At 31.4% G+C, this 18,756-nt stretch overlaps 1 protein-coding gene across 1 annotated transcript in view; it reads left to right on the top strand.

Moving 5' to 3' along the window:
• Window positions 1–565: 565 nt before the first annotated feature.
• The window catches only part of LOC114325640 (nose resistant to fluoxetine protein 6-like), an 80,526-nt gene continuing 62,335 nt past the window's right edge, over window positions 566–18,756 (top strand). The window contains exons 1-3 of the mRNA XM_028273753.2: window positions 566–840; window positions 12,029–12,270; window positions 17,284–17,504. Coding sequence (XP_028129554.1) covers window positions 642–840; window positions 12,029–12,270; window positions 17,284–17,504 — 662 coding nt within the window. The 5' untranslated portion in view covers window positions 566–641. The remainder of the gene's footprint in view (window positions 841–12,028; window positions 12,271–17,283; window positions 17,505–18,756) is intronic.

An 18,756-nucleotide genomic window follows, 5' to 3' on the forward strand; every position in this document is an offset into this window, starting at 1 on the left:
GTATTCTTCGTTTTTGTTTATAAGTACCTACACAAAAATTAAAAATTATTAAGCAGTTAGATTTCCTAGTGTGTACTGTGTACTTGTGTGGTTCAAAATGTCCATATCAAGTTAGAAACAAAAGAAGCAAAAAGGGCGCTAGAGCGGGCCCCTGTGGGGCCCGGGCCCTGGTTCCACGGAATCCGCGGAACCATGCTCAGTACGCCACTGAACCCCGCCATAAATAAAACCAATTTTATACTGAAACTGCAGCTCAAATATTTTTTATTTTGTATTCTTCTAATAAAACATTATACTGGAATACAAGTAGATCAAACAGAAAGCTCAAAGTATCGCAGGAGTCGTCTGTAATGGTTTTTCACGTCTCCTGAAAATTTTGATAGATGTGACTTGGCGGATTTTGCTTCTATACCCATTTTAAGGAAATTTTCCTTAAGGAAATTTTAAGGAAATTTTCCTTAAAATTTCTTAAGATTTCAATACTCCGCCACTGGTTCCACTAGATCAATTAACGGAGACTTCATTTAATATAGGTATATTAGCAACAAAATTGTCGATTTAGTTCATAAACAACTAAACGAAAAAGCGAACTTGAAGTACAAAAAAGCATTTTTAATTATTTTTATGAAGAAAAACGTAAAATGGTGCATTATTCAATTCTGATCTTAATTTTCTTATTTCCTATTAATATTTTTTGTGTTAGTACAAATAATTTGTTGAATCCTGATGTTATTTATCAGTGGTTGGTTCCTAAAATAGGTGAAAAGAACAGTCTGTGTTATAATCATAGTCAGTTTTATTGGAATGAATTGCAAGACATGAAGTTATGGGCTGCTGAAAGTAAGTATATATAATAATCAAATTCCTTTCTACAATTGGTGTCGGGATTACAATAATATCTTAGATATTGTGTACAAACTTACGCTACTGATTTCTATTTTGTGCTTCTTTCCAGGATTTGCCTCCCTTTTGCAAAACTTTTTCAATAGCTTTGATCCCATATTTCTCTTGGTCTTCCTCTCTTCTTCTTGATATTTACTCTCGCTTCCCAAATCATTTTTACTGGTCTTCTATCGTCTAGTCTTTGTAAATGTCCCCACCAGCTGATTTGTCTTTTTTCTATGAATTCTAAGATTGATCCACCTCCAGATTTTCTCTTATCTGCTCATTTCTTACCCTGTCAAGTCTTGTGACTCCTCTCGTTCTTCCTAGGTACTTCATTTCGTCGCTTGTATTCTGCTCTTCTGCCTCTCTGTTAATGTCCACGATTCGCAACCGAAGGTGAGTATGGGTCTATATATTGCCTTAAATACTGCTGAAAGTAAGTACTATATTAAATAACGGTTTAAGTGCCAGTTTTTTCGTTACTGATTGTCTTGTAATTATCATATGTTTCTTATATAGTCCAGGGAAATAAGATTTTTCCCGTGTCACATCCCCCTCCAGGCCGAAACCAAATTGTTTGAGTAGTATGGACATCTATAATAATAACCTATATTATGTTTCCTGCAGCCGATTTTGATGATATACATAGTTATAAACAAATGAATATCAAAAAGCGGTAAATTTTCGCTTTTTTCGTCTATTACCAAAAAGTTAAGCATTTTAAACAAATTTAAGAGTAAGAAACCCATACATCGTATAAAAAACTTCAATATGGCGTTCGCTGAATATGTCTATCCTTATTGGTTGCTTAGAAAATTGCAAAATAAATCATAAATTTTGAGTAATTATACATATTCATAACTTATGTAAAAATTAACTAAGAACCTTCTTATTACATGGAATGCTGAGGCTTCTGATGCTTAAATCATAGCCTATATTTCAAAGCAATTGGTAAAATAGTTTAAAAGTTATTTAATTTTTTTATCCCAAATTCATTTTTTTGAAACACTACAAGTCAGAAAATTATGAGGTTAAAGTAATACTTCGGACAGTTAATGAAAGAAGAACATTTATACTATTAACTTAATTAAAAAAAATGACAAAAAGTAATTTTAAATAATGTAAAATTATTTTGCAAAAACGTGTCGATTTTTTTCTTACTTATAAACAATTAGAATAACTTTTTAACCGTTGCCCATAGAACAATTATTTTTTCATATTTTGACACTGACACTTTGATACTGAATTTTTATACACATTTAGAAAGAAAAACAATGGTCCTAGGACAATTAGGAACGAAGTTAGCCCCCCCTTTTTTTAATTCACATGTTGTTACAAAACAATTTTGCAATATTTAAAATTATTTTTTGTCATTTTTTTTAATTAAATGTATAGTGTAAATCTTCTTCTTTCATAAACTATCCAAAGTATTACTGTAACTTCATCATTTTCTGACTTATAGTGTTGCAAAAAAAATGAATTTGGGATAAACAAATTAAATAACTTTTAAACTATTTTACGAATTGCTTTGAAATTTAGGGTATGATTTAAGTACCAGAAGTCTCAGCATTACGTGTAATAAGAAGGTTCTAAGTTAATTTTTACATAAGTTATGAATATTTATACAAACTCAAAACTTATGATTTATTTTGCAATTTTCTAAGCAACCAATCAGACTATACATATTCAGCGAAAGCCATATTGAAGTTTTTTATACGATTTATGAGTTCCTTACTCTTAAATTTGTTTAAAATGCTTAACTTTTTGGTAATAGACGAAAAAAGCGAAAATTTACCGTTTTTGATCTTCATTTGTTTATAACTATGTATATCATCAAAATCGGCAGCAGGAAATATATAGGTTATTACACTCGCGATCATAAAAAGCGGGTCACTCGATGAGTTATTCAAGTTAGATGTCTCGAATTTCCTAAACCTGTTGTCCGATTTGAGTGATTTTTTAGTATGTTATAGCCTTGTTCTTTAGCAATATCGCTATAATAATATTGTTGCTAGACTGTAAATTGTCATTGTATACCAGGTGTAACAATCATACTGTGTTTATTCCTAAAAGTTCGGAACACCCTGTAAAATATTTTAGCATAGATAAAATATTGAAATTAAAACTCAATTGTAGCCTTAGGCTCTCTTAAAATTTTCTTTTTTGATTTATTTGTTTATGTTGGATAATAAAAAAGTTAAGCACGTTAATAACTAGTCATGTTCTTCATCAATACAGGGTGTTTCTAAATAAGTGCGACAAACTTTAAGGGGTAATTCTGTATGAAAAAATAATGACAGTTTGCTTTATAAACATATGTCCGCAAATGCTTCGTTTCCGAGATACGGGATGTTGAAATTTTTCTTACAAACTGACGATTTATTTATTGCTCTAAAACCAATAGAGATATGCAAATGAAATTTGGTAGGTTTTAAGAGGCAGTTATTGTGGATTTTTTGACATACAATTAATAATTATATATTCACCACTGGCGTGCATACGGGTATAAACATTTTAGACACATCCCGTATGCACGCCAATGGTGAATATAAAATTCTTAATTGTATGTCAAAAAATGCGCCATAACTACCTCTTAACATCTACCAAATTTCATTTGCATATTTCAACCGGTTTTAGAGCAATAAATAAATCGTCAGTTTGTAAGAAAAAATTGAACATCCCGTATCTCGAAACTGAAGAATTTGCGGTCATACGTTTATAAAGCAAACGGTCATTATTTTTTCATGCAGAATTGCCCCTTAAAATTTGTCTATATTGATGAAGAACATGGTTAGTTGTTAAGGTGCCTAACTTTTTTATTATCCAATATAAACAAATAAATCAAAAAAGAAAATGTTAAGAAAGCTTAAAGCTACAATCGAGTTTTAATTTCAATATCTTATCTATGCTAAAACATTGAACGGGGTGTTCCACACTTTGAGGAATAAAAACAGTATGATTGTTACACCCTGTATACAATGACAATTTACCTATCTAGCCAATCTCACCAATATTACTATGGCGATATTGTTAAAGAATAAGGCTATAACATACTAAAAAAATCACTCAAATCGGACAACAGGTTTAGAAAATTCGAGACATCTAACTTGAATAATTCATCGAGTGACCCGCTTTTTATGATCGCAAGTGTATTATAGATGTCCATACTACAGTCGAACCCGCTTATTAGAATCCCTGTTATAGGAATATCCCGGTTTATGGAATATAAATTCGAGTTCCCGAAACGTTTCCATTTACTCCTTAATAAATTTATCCTTTTATTGGAATAGGTTCTAATTAGATAATACCGCTTATTATCATATTTTGCAGGTCAACGACTATTTTTTTTTACAATTTTACTAAAAATTTAAATTATGTTTGGTTGTTATGGTCAGTCGTCAAGGATTATGGATTAGATATTATTAGGGTAATAAATATTTATTACTTTGTTACGAGTACCAATTCGATTTTTAGCCGACAAATGCATGGGTCATAAAGTAATTTTTATTTGTCTACGCAAAGGCACTGTTGCCTGCTATAAAATTGTTAGAAGCAGTTTATTTAGAATTCACCCAGAGAGGCTTATTATGGCTTTGTTAAATTCAATTCATCCATTTCTTGCCGCCAATAAAAGTTCCACTCAACCAATGGATTAAGGATGACCGCACGGATTAACAACAAAAAGCTATAATTACCGATAATTTCTCAAGAAAAAATAAGTAATTTTGTTATATGGATTTTAATAAGAAAATATTTACATATCTACATATTGCATACATTTTATATTAATTACCTACTGCTACTGTATTCATTCACATATATAATGTAATGTAATTTGGTATTTAACACATACATAGATAAGTAGTAGTTACACTACTGTATTATTGACGTAAAAAGACCTAAAACCATTTACATATACTGATTATGTAGGTGTACATATATGATATACATATTGGCATAGTATGTAAAACTACACATTGGCATAGTATGTAAATAATATTATTACGTATATTCGGTACACTTATTTCGACTAGCCACCAATGATCGGTTATTAGAATATCCCGGTTATAAGAATATTTTTGCCTGGTACAAAGGCTATTCCAATAAGCGGGTTCGACTGTACTCAAAAAAATTTTTGGTTTCGGCCTGGAGGGGGTTGTGTCAACAACAGGATATTCTTTTCCTTATTTCTCTTAACTAATAACTTAGTTAACATGTATTTTAGGTAAGCTTTTTTCATTTCTTTGCATTTTTCCTTTGCTTCTATGCAAAACCATGAAATTGATGAACCCAATTAAATTTTTTTGTTCAATGTATCTTAGTATCCCGTGTTATATTACTCCTCTTCTTATTATCTCCTCATTTTGAGAGGTAAGAGTGAAAAGGAGTTATGAAATTGGCAGTGACCACTATCTACTAGAAACCGCATTCAGAAGCAAAAGAAAAGAAATAAAAAAGAAAGAGACCTTGAACAGAAAACACAAAGAAATAATAAAAATTTATAAACTAAGGGAAGAATCAACGAAAATAAGATACACAGAAGAGCTAGAGAAAGAGATGGACAATGAACATGAAATAACAGAAACAATAGAAGAAGAACGGGGAAAATTTAAAAATGCGATGATAAAAATCACTTATTTTGTATCGGCTGTCTTTTTCTATAAATAACAAACGTTTGTTATAAAAAAAGATAGCAAATACAAAATAAGTGATTGATGTGATTGTTCATGGGTATTCTTTCATTTTTCCGACTGTATATAACTTAATATGGAAGAGAAAATTAATACCCAGAGAATGGACGAATGCAGTAATTATACCTATATACAAGAAAGGAAACACAAGAGACTGTAAAAACTTTAGAGGTATATCACTACTATATGTAGCAGCAAAAGTATACGAAACCATAATAGAAAGGAAAGTCAGAAACGTACAAAGTGGATTCAGGAAAGGACATAACACGCAAGACCATATATTCACCATGCAACAACCAGTAGAAAAATCCTTAAAGAAAAATAGAGAAATATATCTGAGCTTTATAGACATGGAAAAAGCATTCGGCTCAATCAAAAGAAAAGATATATGGGAAAGCCTAAAGAAGAAACAAGTAAGTGAAGAACTGATAGAAGCAACAAAAAGTATATACATGAAAACAACCAATACAGTAAGAATGTTAAATATACAGTCAGAGCCATTCGAAATAACTCAAGGAGTTAGACAAGGGGGAAGTCTCAGCCCAGTGCTACTCATAAATGTAATAGATGAGATAGTGAAAGAATGTAAGAAAATTTTCAAAAAATACTGCATCGATGGGAACAGAATGCAAATGATAAACGCTGAGATGTGTATCGTATATTTGCAGACGACATAGTGTTAATTGCGGAAACAGCAGAAAAACTGAAATACAACTTAGAGAAATGGAACCTAGAAGCCAGCAAATACAACTTAAACGTAAACAAAGAGAAGAATCAGATAATAAAAATATCAAGGAAACAAGGGACAGAAGATCAAATAGAAGTAATGATAGATCAATAAAATATAATACGGACAAATTCATACAAATACTTAGGAACAGTAATCAACAACAAAGGAGACATTGAGGACGATCTTAACAACAGAATGGAAAACACAGAAAAACTATTCCAAGCACTAAACAGAGGATTCCTTAATAATAAAGAAATATCAACAAAGACCAAGATGACAATATACAAAACAATATATGTCAATATATGTCACTACCGTGACATATGGAGCAGAAAATTGGATATTAAACAAAATACAGCAAAGCAGAATTCAGGCAGCAGAGATGAAATACCTCAGAAGAACGATCGGAGTAAAAAGAACTGATAGAATCAGATATGAAGAAATAAGAGAAAGGCTCAAAATCAAACTGATACTCGACTCAATCAAGGAGAAAAAATTGGCATGGTTCGGACATCTAACCCGGATGGACAATAATAGACAAGTAAAACGAGTATGGGAAGCAAAACCAATAGGGAAGAACAGAAGAGGACGACCCATTAAAGAATGGAATAGTGACGTCTCGCAGATACTACAGAGTAAGGGTACGACTTGGCAGGAAGCTACACAGATGGCATCCAATAGGAAGAAATGGAGAGAGTTCATTAAGAGCTGGGACACCTTAGAAGACTGCAAATTACTGTAATTTAATAAATTGTATTATAAACGGCCCAACACCGAATAGAAAGGTAGAAATGGGTCTACTGATTAAGTAAGTAAGTTATAATACGATCCAGTCTTGTTATTCTACAGCTTCTTCTAATGAGCTTAATTTCGGTTGCTGTAATTTTGGACTTGTTTTGCTTGTTTATTACTTAATTCTCTGCTGTGTCAGTCATCACTAAAGTCCGGATTATAAGCATTTTGCTTTTTTTTGCTTATAATTAGGTTTTTTCGTAAAAATGCTTATTTTAAAGATATGTTGCTTATAGACCAGGGCGCATCTGTAAAAATATTAGTACATTTGGACGTTGAGAGGTGACTCAAATTTTTTTGCAGAAATTGCTTGAAAATAAATCAAATAATAATATTTGAGTTATCCTCCTTCTCAAAAAGGTCCGGAACATTGTTTAAATAATCAAAATGTCAAAAATTGAAGGAAAAATTAGATTTTTTTCTTCCTTTTTTGATTATAACTTTAAAAGTATTTATTTTCGAGAAAAGTTGCACTGACATAAAAGTTGCGTAATTAAATTTTCTACAATATAGAATTGGTTAAAAATTTATAAAATAGTCACCCTTCTTGCAAAATAGCAATAATTGTGAAAAAACATACAAAAACAAGTATTCGCATTTTACGTTTTTCAACCATTTATGCTTCACTTAGGACCTTCGTATTTCACCCTGAAAAACTTTATGATACAGTAAAACAATACTGTAAATTTCATTAAGATCGGTTCAATAGATTTTGCAAAATAAATTTTGCAATCCAGCTTTCGTAAAAAAAAATCATTTTTTCAAAATGTTACAGGACTGAAAATGAAGCAGATAGAAAGTTGAAAATTTTTTTGCGCATAAAAGTGTATTGTACCTTTCATTTGCAATTTTTCAAAATTAAAATCGATTAATACCACGGCGTCAGGAATTTTTTTAAATAAACATTAATTATTGGTGCTACGCGCAGGACAGCGGATAGTTTGCTCTGATTGGGCATTCCAATGACCTTTGATAATGATTGATACATTTTAATTTTTATTACATTTCGATATAAATAAATCAATTTGTTTATTGCAAAATAAAAACACATACTCTATCCTTTGAAATAACACTTTTATTAGCAAAAACTTTCTTTGTTCATATATTTTAACTTAAATAATAAAAGTTTATTATTTTTAAACATATGCAATTGTTTAAACAATATTTCACAAACAATAATAAAATTAGTTTGATTTTTGTGGAATTAAAATATTAAAATGCAATAAAATATAGAGTAAGAAAATAATATATTAGATAAAGATTGAAAGAAATTTTGGTGGAAATCAACTTGTGTGAATCGAACACCGCTGTCCTGCGCGTAGCACCAAAAATTATTGTTTATTTCAAAAATTTTCTGACGCCGTGGTAATTAATGGATTTTAATTTTGAAAATTGCAAATGAAAGGTACAGTACACTTCTATAAGCAAAAAAAAATTCAACTTGCTCTCTGCTTTATTTTCAGTCCTGTAACATTTTGAAAAAATGAATTATTTTTGCGAAAGCTGGATTGCAAAATTTATTTTGCAAAATCTATTAAACCGATCTTAATGAAATTTACAGTATTGTTTTACTGTATCATAAAGTTTTTCTGGGTGAAATATGAAGGTCCTAAGTGTAGCATAAATGTTTGAAAAACGTAAAACGCGAATACTTGCTTTTGTATGGTTTTTTCGCAATTATTGCTATATTGCAACTAGGGTGACTATTTTTTAAATTTTTAACCAATTCTATATTGTAGAAAATTTAATAACGCAACTTTTCTCGTAAATGAATACTTTTAAAGTTATAATCAAAAACGAAGAAAAAAATCGAATTTTTCCTTCAATTTTTAACATTTTGATTATTTAAACAATGTTCCGGACCTTTTTGAGAGGGAGGATAACTCAAATATTATTATTTGATTTATTTTCAAGCAATTTCTGCAAAAAAATTTGAGTCACCTCTCAACCTCCATCTCAAAACAGATGCGCCCTAGACTATTATCTTTGTTTATTGTACTTCTTATGATAAACTATATTGAAATTTCGTGTTACTTCCTGTCTTAAGCAAAATTCTGTGAAGTATACAGAGCTATAAAACTTTAATAATTCAATAAACCATAAGAATTTTAATTCCTTATGCTTAGGAGATAAACAGGAAAACCCATCGGTATACCTGTCATGTAATAAACTAATATTTGTCTGCAGACAGCCCAAATTTATTATATTGTTGTAAAATAGTGCCGGTACATTTGTCTAAATTTAAGTACGCACCAATCATATCTGCAGATGTTGAAAGAACTTTTTCTACGTATAAATATATGATGTATACAGATAGAAGACGTAGCTTTTACAAGAAAAATTTGAAAAACATATTATTGTTAATTGTTTTTTTGCTAATGGCCATGAATTAAAAATATATTAATATGTTAATTATTTTTCGATTATTTTTATTATATTATAGCTTAACATTTTGGTATTTTTTATGTATTTTTAATAATACGATAATTAAAAATAAATGTAATTTAATGTTAATGTCCTTTATTCATATTTATATCATTATATCCATGTTTACTTACATGTTTTTTTCTTGAACCTTGCGTATTTCATAAAAACTTTGCTTATTTTTGCGACATTTTTTGCTTATATAAGTGCTTATTTTGATCTTCCTGTCATGCTTATAATCCGGACTTTAGTCATCACACTACACACTACATACTAAGGTGTTATAATATACAGTATGGTGCAAATGTCTGGAATAAATTCGATATTTCGTAAACCGGCGACTATAAGGAAAGATCCCGAAACAAGTCGATTTTTTTTTAAATTACGATATTTTGGCATATATTCCATACGAGTGACATCATCCATATGGACGTGATGGCGTAATCGATGATTTTTTTAAATGAGACCAGGGGTCATGTGATAGCTCATTTGAAAGGTTATTCAATTCTGTATTCAGTAACATAAAGATTAACATAATTGTTTATACAGAGTGTCCAAAAAAAATTTTAAATTAAATTAGTTGACAAAAAAAAAGAATGTATGTAATTTATTTAATTCAAAATACATTTTACTGCTGTCAAAAAACAGAAAAAAATGTTTATTTGACAAATAATCATTGCTTTTCGCTTAAATTAACTGTTTGTTATATCGATGGGTTTTTGACAAAACATCGTAATCGACAAAACGCAAATTTTACAGGAGACGACTTTTTCTTCTACCGAGTTTTTGGTTAATATAATTAAAATTTTGAAACTGTGATAAATTAGTACATAAAAAATATTAATTTAAGAAAAAAACTGTAATATAACATTCTTTTATCAAATTATGTAACATACGATACTTTGTCAGACCTAGTCTGTGTAAATTTTAGTTGAAGCTTGTCGCTTAAGATAAACATACGATAGTTTCAAGGTATCAATCTATATATGAATATTCATAAATAACGTAAGTAGTAAGTATCTTAACAGAAAAAATATTATTAATAATAAAAATCGACAAAGAAAAATAAAATTTAATACGTATATTAATCTGTGACACTACTAAATGATGTACTATTCAAAAAAATCTCAAAAATTTAATTCAAATGATACGACACGTCTCAAAAAATGTAATTTTTGAGAACTTCGTAGTTTTACAGAATTACTACCGCCTTAAGAGGGTATTACTCAAGTTTGAACAGATATTACAATTTTATAGGTGTTTTTTAAAGGTTAAGATGTAATCTTTAAAATGCACTAAACTATTTTGCTTTAGACATGAAATAAACAACTTTTTTTTGAGAAAATTAAGAAATATAAAAAAATGTAATACAATAACCCAAAATATCAGTTAAAAAACTGTTTGTACAAAGTCATCAAAACCTTTTTCTGTACAACTTACCTAAAATACATTTAATAACAAGCTTTTTTGAGCTCTTATACAGTATGTCTGCGTAACTTGGAACCTATTGATAACTTTTTATTATTAGTTTAAAAAAACTATCAGATATTAAATTTTATTAATTTCATACGAGGTATGTCAAAAAATATGAATCTTGTTCAAGAGTAAAAAAGTAGCTTTATCAATATCGAAAGTTGTTTGGAATTAAAAACTATGTTTCAATTTTCGTTCTATATTGACTCCCCTACAGTTGTTTCAGGTTTCAGTGAACTTACAAGTTGATATATTTTTGTTGCAAATATAATATTTATAATATTTGCACAAGAACAACTAAAAAACTTAGGTTATGTCATTACCAAATTAGTAAATTAGCCTTAAAATTATATTAAAAAGACAATAAACCATAAAAACAAGTATTAAAAACTTACCGCATCTATTGAATAAGAGAATTTTTCAAAACTACCACTATTTTCGTTTTAAATTGTTCTAACGAAATAAAAAATTTGCACTGACTGAGTTCTAACACATTTAGGATAACACTGATGAGTAATCCTCCTAACGGTCATTTTGGTCATTGAATCTTATCGTAAGCGGCAAAACATGCAAACGTAACCGACAAGATTTATGGCGCTTACTATAATCTGTCGGTACTACCTTGCCGTTTACGATACCAAAGGCACAAAATGAGCTTGAAATGCGGTGGTTACGATAAAAATTAAATTCAATTTTAGACACTTGGGATTTTATTATGGGAAAAATAATTTTGAATTAGCTGTACACTATCGTAAGGAACCATTTAAGATAAAAATCTCATTTTCGGAAAATTGATCTTACGATGTTTTGTCTAAAACCCGTCGATATGTTTAAATTTTAATTAAATGACTTTTAAAGCTTCACATAAATAGATGGTTTGGCTTGGTTTTGCTTCAGAAGTGTTCACGCTAGCTCTGCTGAGGAAGCCTGTAAGGCAGAAACAGCTGTCCAGGGATTGTGTATCCCTCTGAATCGAAAGCAAGCAAAAACCGTCTTTTTCTTTTCAAATCATTATTGTTAAAATGTTTTCTAGTGTTTGACGCCTCTGGTAAATTTCCCAGCGGTGTCCTCTACGGCTCTCCATATGCTCTTGGCAACTTCGATCAATGTGTTGACATAAAAGTACCTTATTCTGACGATCCTTTCGTTGGAAAATACTGCATGGCCAAAATCACAGTCACACCACTTGCTAAATATAAAATGACGGAACAAATAGACTACCAGTTTGGAAGATACGAGACCTTTTTTAATGTTTCGGCGTGGAGCAAAATGCTGGTAAGTTAAAAGATATTGTAGATAGTTATTATGTCACTCATTTTTGTTCTGATCCAGATTTGCTTTGCTTGTTATCTCTCTTCATCTTCTTCGGGTTCCATCTCCGCGACGGAGGTCGGCAATCATCATAGCTATTCGAACTTTAGAGACGGCTACTGAAAAGTTCATTTGATGTACCTACATCCGTACCATTCTCTCAGGTTGCGCATAATGAGTTGGAAAAAGTTGTATCTCTCTCTACGCGTAATATGTCCCAGATATGTAATTTTATGGTTTTGATTGTATTTAAGACTTCCATTTCTTTATTTATCGTTCTCAGAACATTTTTGTTTGTGACGTGTTCTGTCCAGGATATTTTCAGAATTCCTCTATACACTCAGCCCACAACTCGAATGATTCCGGTTTTTTCATTTATGCGGCATTTAATGTCCAAGCTTCCATTCCATAAAACAAAGTCGAGAGAACGTAGCATCTAGCCAGCCTAATTCTCAGCTCTAACTTCAAATCTCTTTTGGAGAACACTCTTCTCATTTTGTTAAAATTTGCTCTAGCCTTTTCTATTTTAATTTTAATTTCCTGGAAGTAATTTGTGGAGTTAATCATTACTCCAAGATATGTATATTGGTCTACTCGTTTCTATTTTCCGTAAACGTTTCCATTTACTCCTTAATAAATTTATCCGTTTATTGGAATACGTATGAATACAACAATACCGCTTTTTAGAATACTTTTCAGGTCAACGAATAAATTTTTACCTACAATTTCGAATTTTCTAAAAGTTTATTTATATTATTTGGGTTTGTCAGATAGGTAATAACTATTTTATTGCGTTCTTATAAGTACCAATTCAATCGTTTACCGACAAATTCAGTCGTAAAATAATTTCCTTTGTCTACAAACTATACATATGGCCACCCACTTGCCTGTTATAAATTTTTTAAGAAACAGTTCGCCCATCCTAATATCTTGTAAAGTTATAAAACGTTTTCGGGATGGCCAAACCATTGTAAATTTTTCTAATTTTTATAATTCAAAGCAACAAAAGTGACTAGTATTTTATGTAAAAAAAAACAAGCTACAATTACCGATTATTTTTCAAGACTAAATAAGTAATTTTCTTATTAAGTATATTATGTATTTTAATACGAAAATATTTACATAATCTATAATATATTGCATACATTTCATATTAATTACTGTATGCATCCACATAATATAAAATACTTTGGTTTTTTAATAAATACGTTACGCTATTGTATTATTGACATAAAAAGACCTAAAACCATATACATACATATTAACATAGTATGTGCTACTATTACGTATATTCGGTACACTTATTACGGCTAGCAACCAATGATCGGTTATTAGATTATCCTGGTTATAAGAATATTTTTGCTTAGCACGAAGGCTATTCCAATTAGCGGGTTCGACTGTATTGTCATAAATTTTGTCTTCTTGATGTTCATTGTTAGACCGTATTATTGGCCATACACCGTTATTCTGTTTATCAGTCTCTGAAGATCTTCAATATTTCCGACTAAGATGACAGTGTCATCCGCGTATCTAATTTTGTTAATGGGTACTCCATTTACCTTTATTCCAGCTGTTTCGCCCTTAAGAGCCCATAAGACCGATTTTTAGGATCTCTTCTCAGTAGGTATTAAAAAGAATTGGCGATAATACGTATCCCTGTCTCACCCCAAATCTAATTTCAGTTTCCTCTGACAGGTATTCGTTGACACGTACTTTTGATCGCTGCTTGTAGTATAGATTCGATATGATCCTGAGTCTGAGGTCATTGTAGTTTATGTTCTTTGATTTCAGGACATTCATTAATTGATAATGTAGTACTTTATTCGAATGCTTTATTATAGTCAATAAAGCACTCATATATATCTTGATTGATATCTAGGCACCTTTGTATTAGTATATTAAGGGAGAAAAGAGCTTCACGCGTTCTTAGACCTTTGCGAAACACAAACTTTGTATCATTAATGTCTATATCCAGTTAATGATAATATATTCGGTTATGGATGACTTTCAGTAGCAACTTTAGCACATGGTACATCAAGCTAATGGTGCGGTAAAGATCGCAGTTACCCATTCTTTGGGTAATACGCCTGAGCTATAAATTTGGTTCAAAAGTATCACTAAAAAGACAATGTGCTGTTCATCTATAACTTTCATTAATTCGATAGGAAGCATGTCAGGTCCAGGACTTTTCCCGTTCTTCATTGTTTTTAGTGCGTGTACTATTTGTTCTCTTGTAATATTTGGACCTATTTCTTCTGAAGTAAGTTCTATGTTTTCCAGGTCTCCTCTTTCATCATCGAACAGTTCGTCTATGTCTTCTGCCCAGCGTTGTACTTTCTTGTCGGTCTGTGTTGTAGTAGTAGATACGGAATGGGACGTTTCATCGCCGCCGTTTCGATGCCGCCGGTTCATCGCCAGTCCATTTCTTCGCCGTCCGTTTCATCGCCGTCCGTTTTATCGCTGTCCGTTTCATCGCCAGTTAGTCAGTTGATTTTGTATTATGGGAGATGACACGACACGACGTTAAATTCAGTTCAAAACTTATGACAATTAAAAAGATAAAAAATATTATTATATTTACTGTTCTACTTCCCCTAAATTTTTGTATAGAAATTTTGGGTTCTTTTCGAATTTAAGAAACAGTTTCTCTTGGTTGGAAATGTTGACCGTGAAATTTAAAAGATTATCATTATAATATATTTTATATTATAAAAGTTTAAAAATCTATTAAAAGATTATAGTCTAAGAGCTAGTGAACCCTCCGACTAACGGTCGTCCTGTAAGGCTAGAAATTTTTCTAGTGATAATTCATAGCACACCAAGGCTAAAAACCATGACCTGGCAGGCATCAGTAGTGCACGTGTATCTACCAGGTGAATCGAAAAGTGCAAATTTAGGGAGTAAAATAAACTTTCTCCTGTAAGGTTTAAATTTAAGTATGTGTTTGAGTAAGTCATTTAGAAGAAATTTGTACAATGACAGGCGATTCTGAAGAGCATAAGACCTTGCCAGGCGAGGAGAAGGATTAGGGGTTTTTCCTAAAATTATTCTTTTTGCATCGAACAAATTTTTTTAGATTTTTTGAATCATTCCAAATAGAAAACGTCTTTAGTGATTTTTCTCTTAAGTTAATAGTTTTTGTTATATAAGCGATTGAAAATTTTGAAAATTGCGAAATCGGCCATTTTTAACCTTAAATCGGACATTTATCTAAAAATTTCAATGTTGCCAAGGTACGTAGATATTCTTTAAACACTGATTGATGAAATCCCGAAGAGTTGTTTGCAATAAAATATCGAAAACCCCTTTGTTTTTTTAATTGCTAATCAAGCGGGTACGACACTGTAGTATAAGTGAGGACGTTTGAGTTTGCATAAATTCATTATCTCGAGAATGGGCAAATTTCAACAGAAATCCTCAAACATGTCGATTTTTATTTTTGAATTAGGACTTTTTGGCATATATATAATACTAGTGACGTCATCCATCTGGCTGTGATGACGTAATCGATGATTTTTTTAAATAAGAGCAGGGGTTGTGTGATAGCTCATTTGAAAGGTTATTTAATTCTCTATTCAGTAATATATACATTAACATAATTATTTACACAGGGTGTACAAACAAATTTTTTCTTCTATTTGTCAAATTTAATCAAAGTTAATTTAATAAAAAAAAAATTTTTGTACACCCTGTATAAATAATTATGTTAATGTTTATATTAGTGAATAGAAAATTCAATAACCTTTCAAATGAGCTATCACACAATCCCTGCTCTTATTTAAAAAAATCATCGATTACGTCATCACAGCCAGATGGATGACGTCACTAGTATTATGTATATGCCAAAAAGTCCTATTTTAAGAATAAAAATCGACCTGTCTGAGGATTTCTCTTGAAATTTGTCCATTCTCGAGATAATGAATTTATGCAAACTCAAACGTCCTCACTTATACTACAGTGTCGCACCCGCTTGATTAGCAATTAAAAAAACAAAGGGATTTTCGATATTTTATTGCAAAAAACTCTTCGGAATTTCATCAATCAGTGTTTAAAGAATATCTACGTATCTTGGCAACATTGAAATTTTTAGATAAATGTCTGATTTAGGGCTAAAAATGGCCGATTTCGCAATTTTCAAAATTTTCAATCGCTTATATAACAGAAACTATTAACTTAAGAGAAAAATCACTAAAGACGTTTTCTGTTTGGAATGATTTAAAAAACCTAAAAAAAATTTGTTCGATGCAAAAAGAATAATTTTAGGAAAAACCCCTAATCTTTCCCCTCGCCTGGCAAGGTCTTATGCTCTTCAGAATCGCCTGTCATTGTACAAATTTCTTCTAAATGACTTACTCAAACACATACTTAAATTTAAACCTTACAGGAGAAAGTTTATTTTACCCCCTAAATTTGCACTTTTCGATTCACCTGGTAGATACACGTGCACCACTGAGGCCTGCCAGGTCATGGTTTTCAGCCTTGGTGTGCTATGAATTATCACTAGAAAAATTTCTAGCCTTACAGGACGACCGTTAGTCGGAGGGTTCACTAGCTCTTAGACTATTAAGTATGGCAACGGGAATGGTCATATTTATGGTATTTCCTAGAATTCCTGATTAATACTAAAAAATAAATAATAAATGTAACTGTCGAAAATTCGGAAATACCTATATCAGATAGCGATTAACTGACTGGCGATGAATCGGCAGGCGATGAATCGGCCGGCGATGAACTGGCGGCATCGAAACGGCGGCGATGAACTGGCAGCGATGAAACGTCCTAGACCCTAGTAGGGGTGTACCGTATCTATCCAGAAATGCACCAGTGAGATTTTGTTTTCTTAGTCCTGCCATTTCTTTGACTTTCTTGTGTATCTTGTTATCTCTAAAAGGTTTTTTTCTTATCTATCGCCAATGACTTTTTCATGTATGAGGAAGACATAGAATACAATCGATACCTATACCTTTGTATTTCTAGGCATACCAACATGAAGACTCTAAAGCATCCAGAAACGAAATCTACTTCTCGTTTTGCATGCCATCATCTTGCACGCATGAAGATCTCAAAGAGAAGCTGACGTCCCTTGCAGAAATTATCAACAACGATTTTAACGAAACAATTTTAACAATTGACGTTGACCAGAAAGACTGCCAAATTCGTGAGGAGTATAAGGTATCCACGGGAGATGCTGTGTTTATGTAAGTATACATCTTCTTCTTTAGGTGTTAAATTAAATGGAGTCCAAGTTGAAAAATTTCACAAAATGACATTTTTGGGAACTGTCATAACGGACGAACAGATCCGCACATAGAAACAAGACGCAGAATAGCAGTGACTAAGACAATTTTTATGAAAATTAAAGCATTATTTTGCAATAATCATCTCAGTTAATAACTAAGACAAAGAATGATTAAGTGCTATGTTTAGTCTGTACTTTTATGTGGCACAGAAGTGGGGACGGGACACTAAAAGTATCGACCATGAAGAGAATTGAAGCATTGGAAAAATGTGGATTCGTAGACGGATGTTGAAGATAACTTGGAGAGCAAGAAAAACTAATGAGGAAGTTGTCTAATCTTCGGTCTAAGTGGAGGATGATCTTCAGTAATAGAAACACCAATAGCACTTAGATATTTTATTGATAGCAGTAGACACCATGGTAGTTACCCCGAGAGAACGTTGAGTACTGATATGTGACTTGTACGCGACTTAGTTGAAGACTCTATAATACTACATCTACATGTTGAATGTATGAAGGAATGAAGTTAAAGGCACATCTGGCCTGGTTGAGTTGATTCTAATGAATGATTCTAAAATGTATTCTCTCTTGTTGACGACATGAATTGGGTCATAGCCCACACGACAAAAAGAACAAAGGTTTTACTTTGTCAGCTAAATTAATGTCCATTGCCAAAATATTGTATTATAAATTATTGTGGATTATAAATTGCTACAATTAAACAAATTAAGTAACCCGCACATGTTTAAATATAATAACAAATTGGTTGATGTGATATACGGGGTGATAAATTTATACTGTTCAATATCGGATATTAATTCTGAATATTTGGTATTGGACAAAGTACTAAGGAGGGTCAACAAAGATAGAGAACTGCTAAAGACTGTTAAACACCGGAAAATGTCTTACCTGGGACATATTATAGGGAGGAGAAATCGATATAGAATACTACAAGTAATCCTTAAAGGCAAAATAGAGGGCCGTAGGAAGTGTAGGAAGAAAACGAATTCCTTGGTTAAACAATCATTCGTGAATGGACTTAGATATCAAATGCAGTACAATTATTACTCCATGTTGTAGAAGATTGAGAAGCCTTCGCAATGGTGATCGCCAATGTCGGATATGGCACGTGAGTAGCCATAGAAGTAGAAGAAGCAACGCAAAAACTACGATTATTATTTCTTCCGCAGATTCTCACAAAATACTTATAT

This window comes from Diabrotica virgifera, chromosome 8 (genome assembly GCF_917563875.1).
Source record: "Diabrotica virgifera virgifera chromosome 8, PGI_DIABVI_V3a".
Taxonomy (NCBI): domain Eukaryota; kingdom Metazoa; phylum Arthropoda; class Insecta; order Coleoptera; family Chrysomelidae; genus Diabrotica; species Diabrotica virgifera.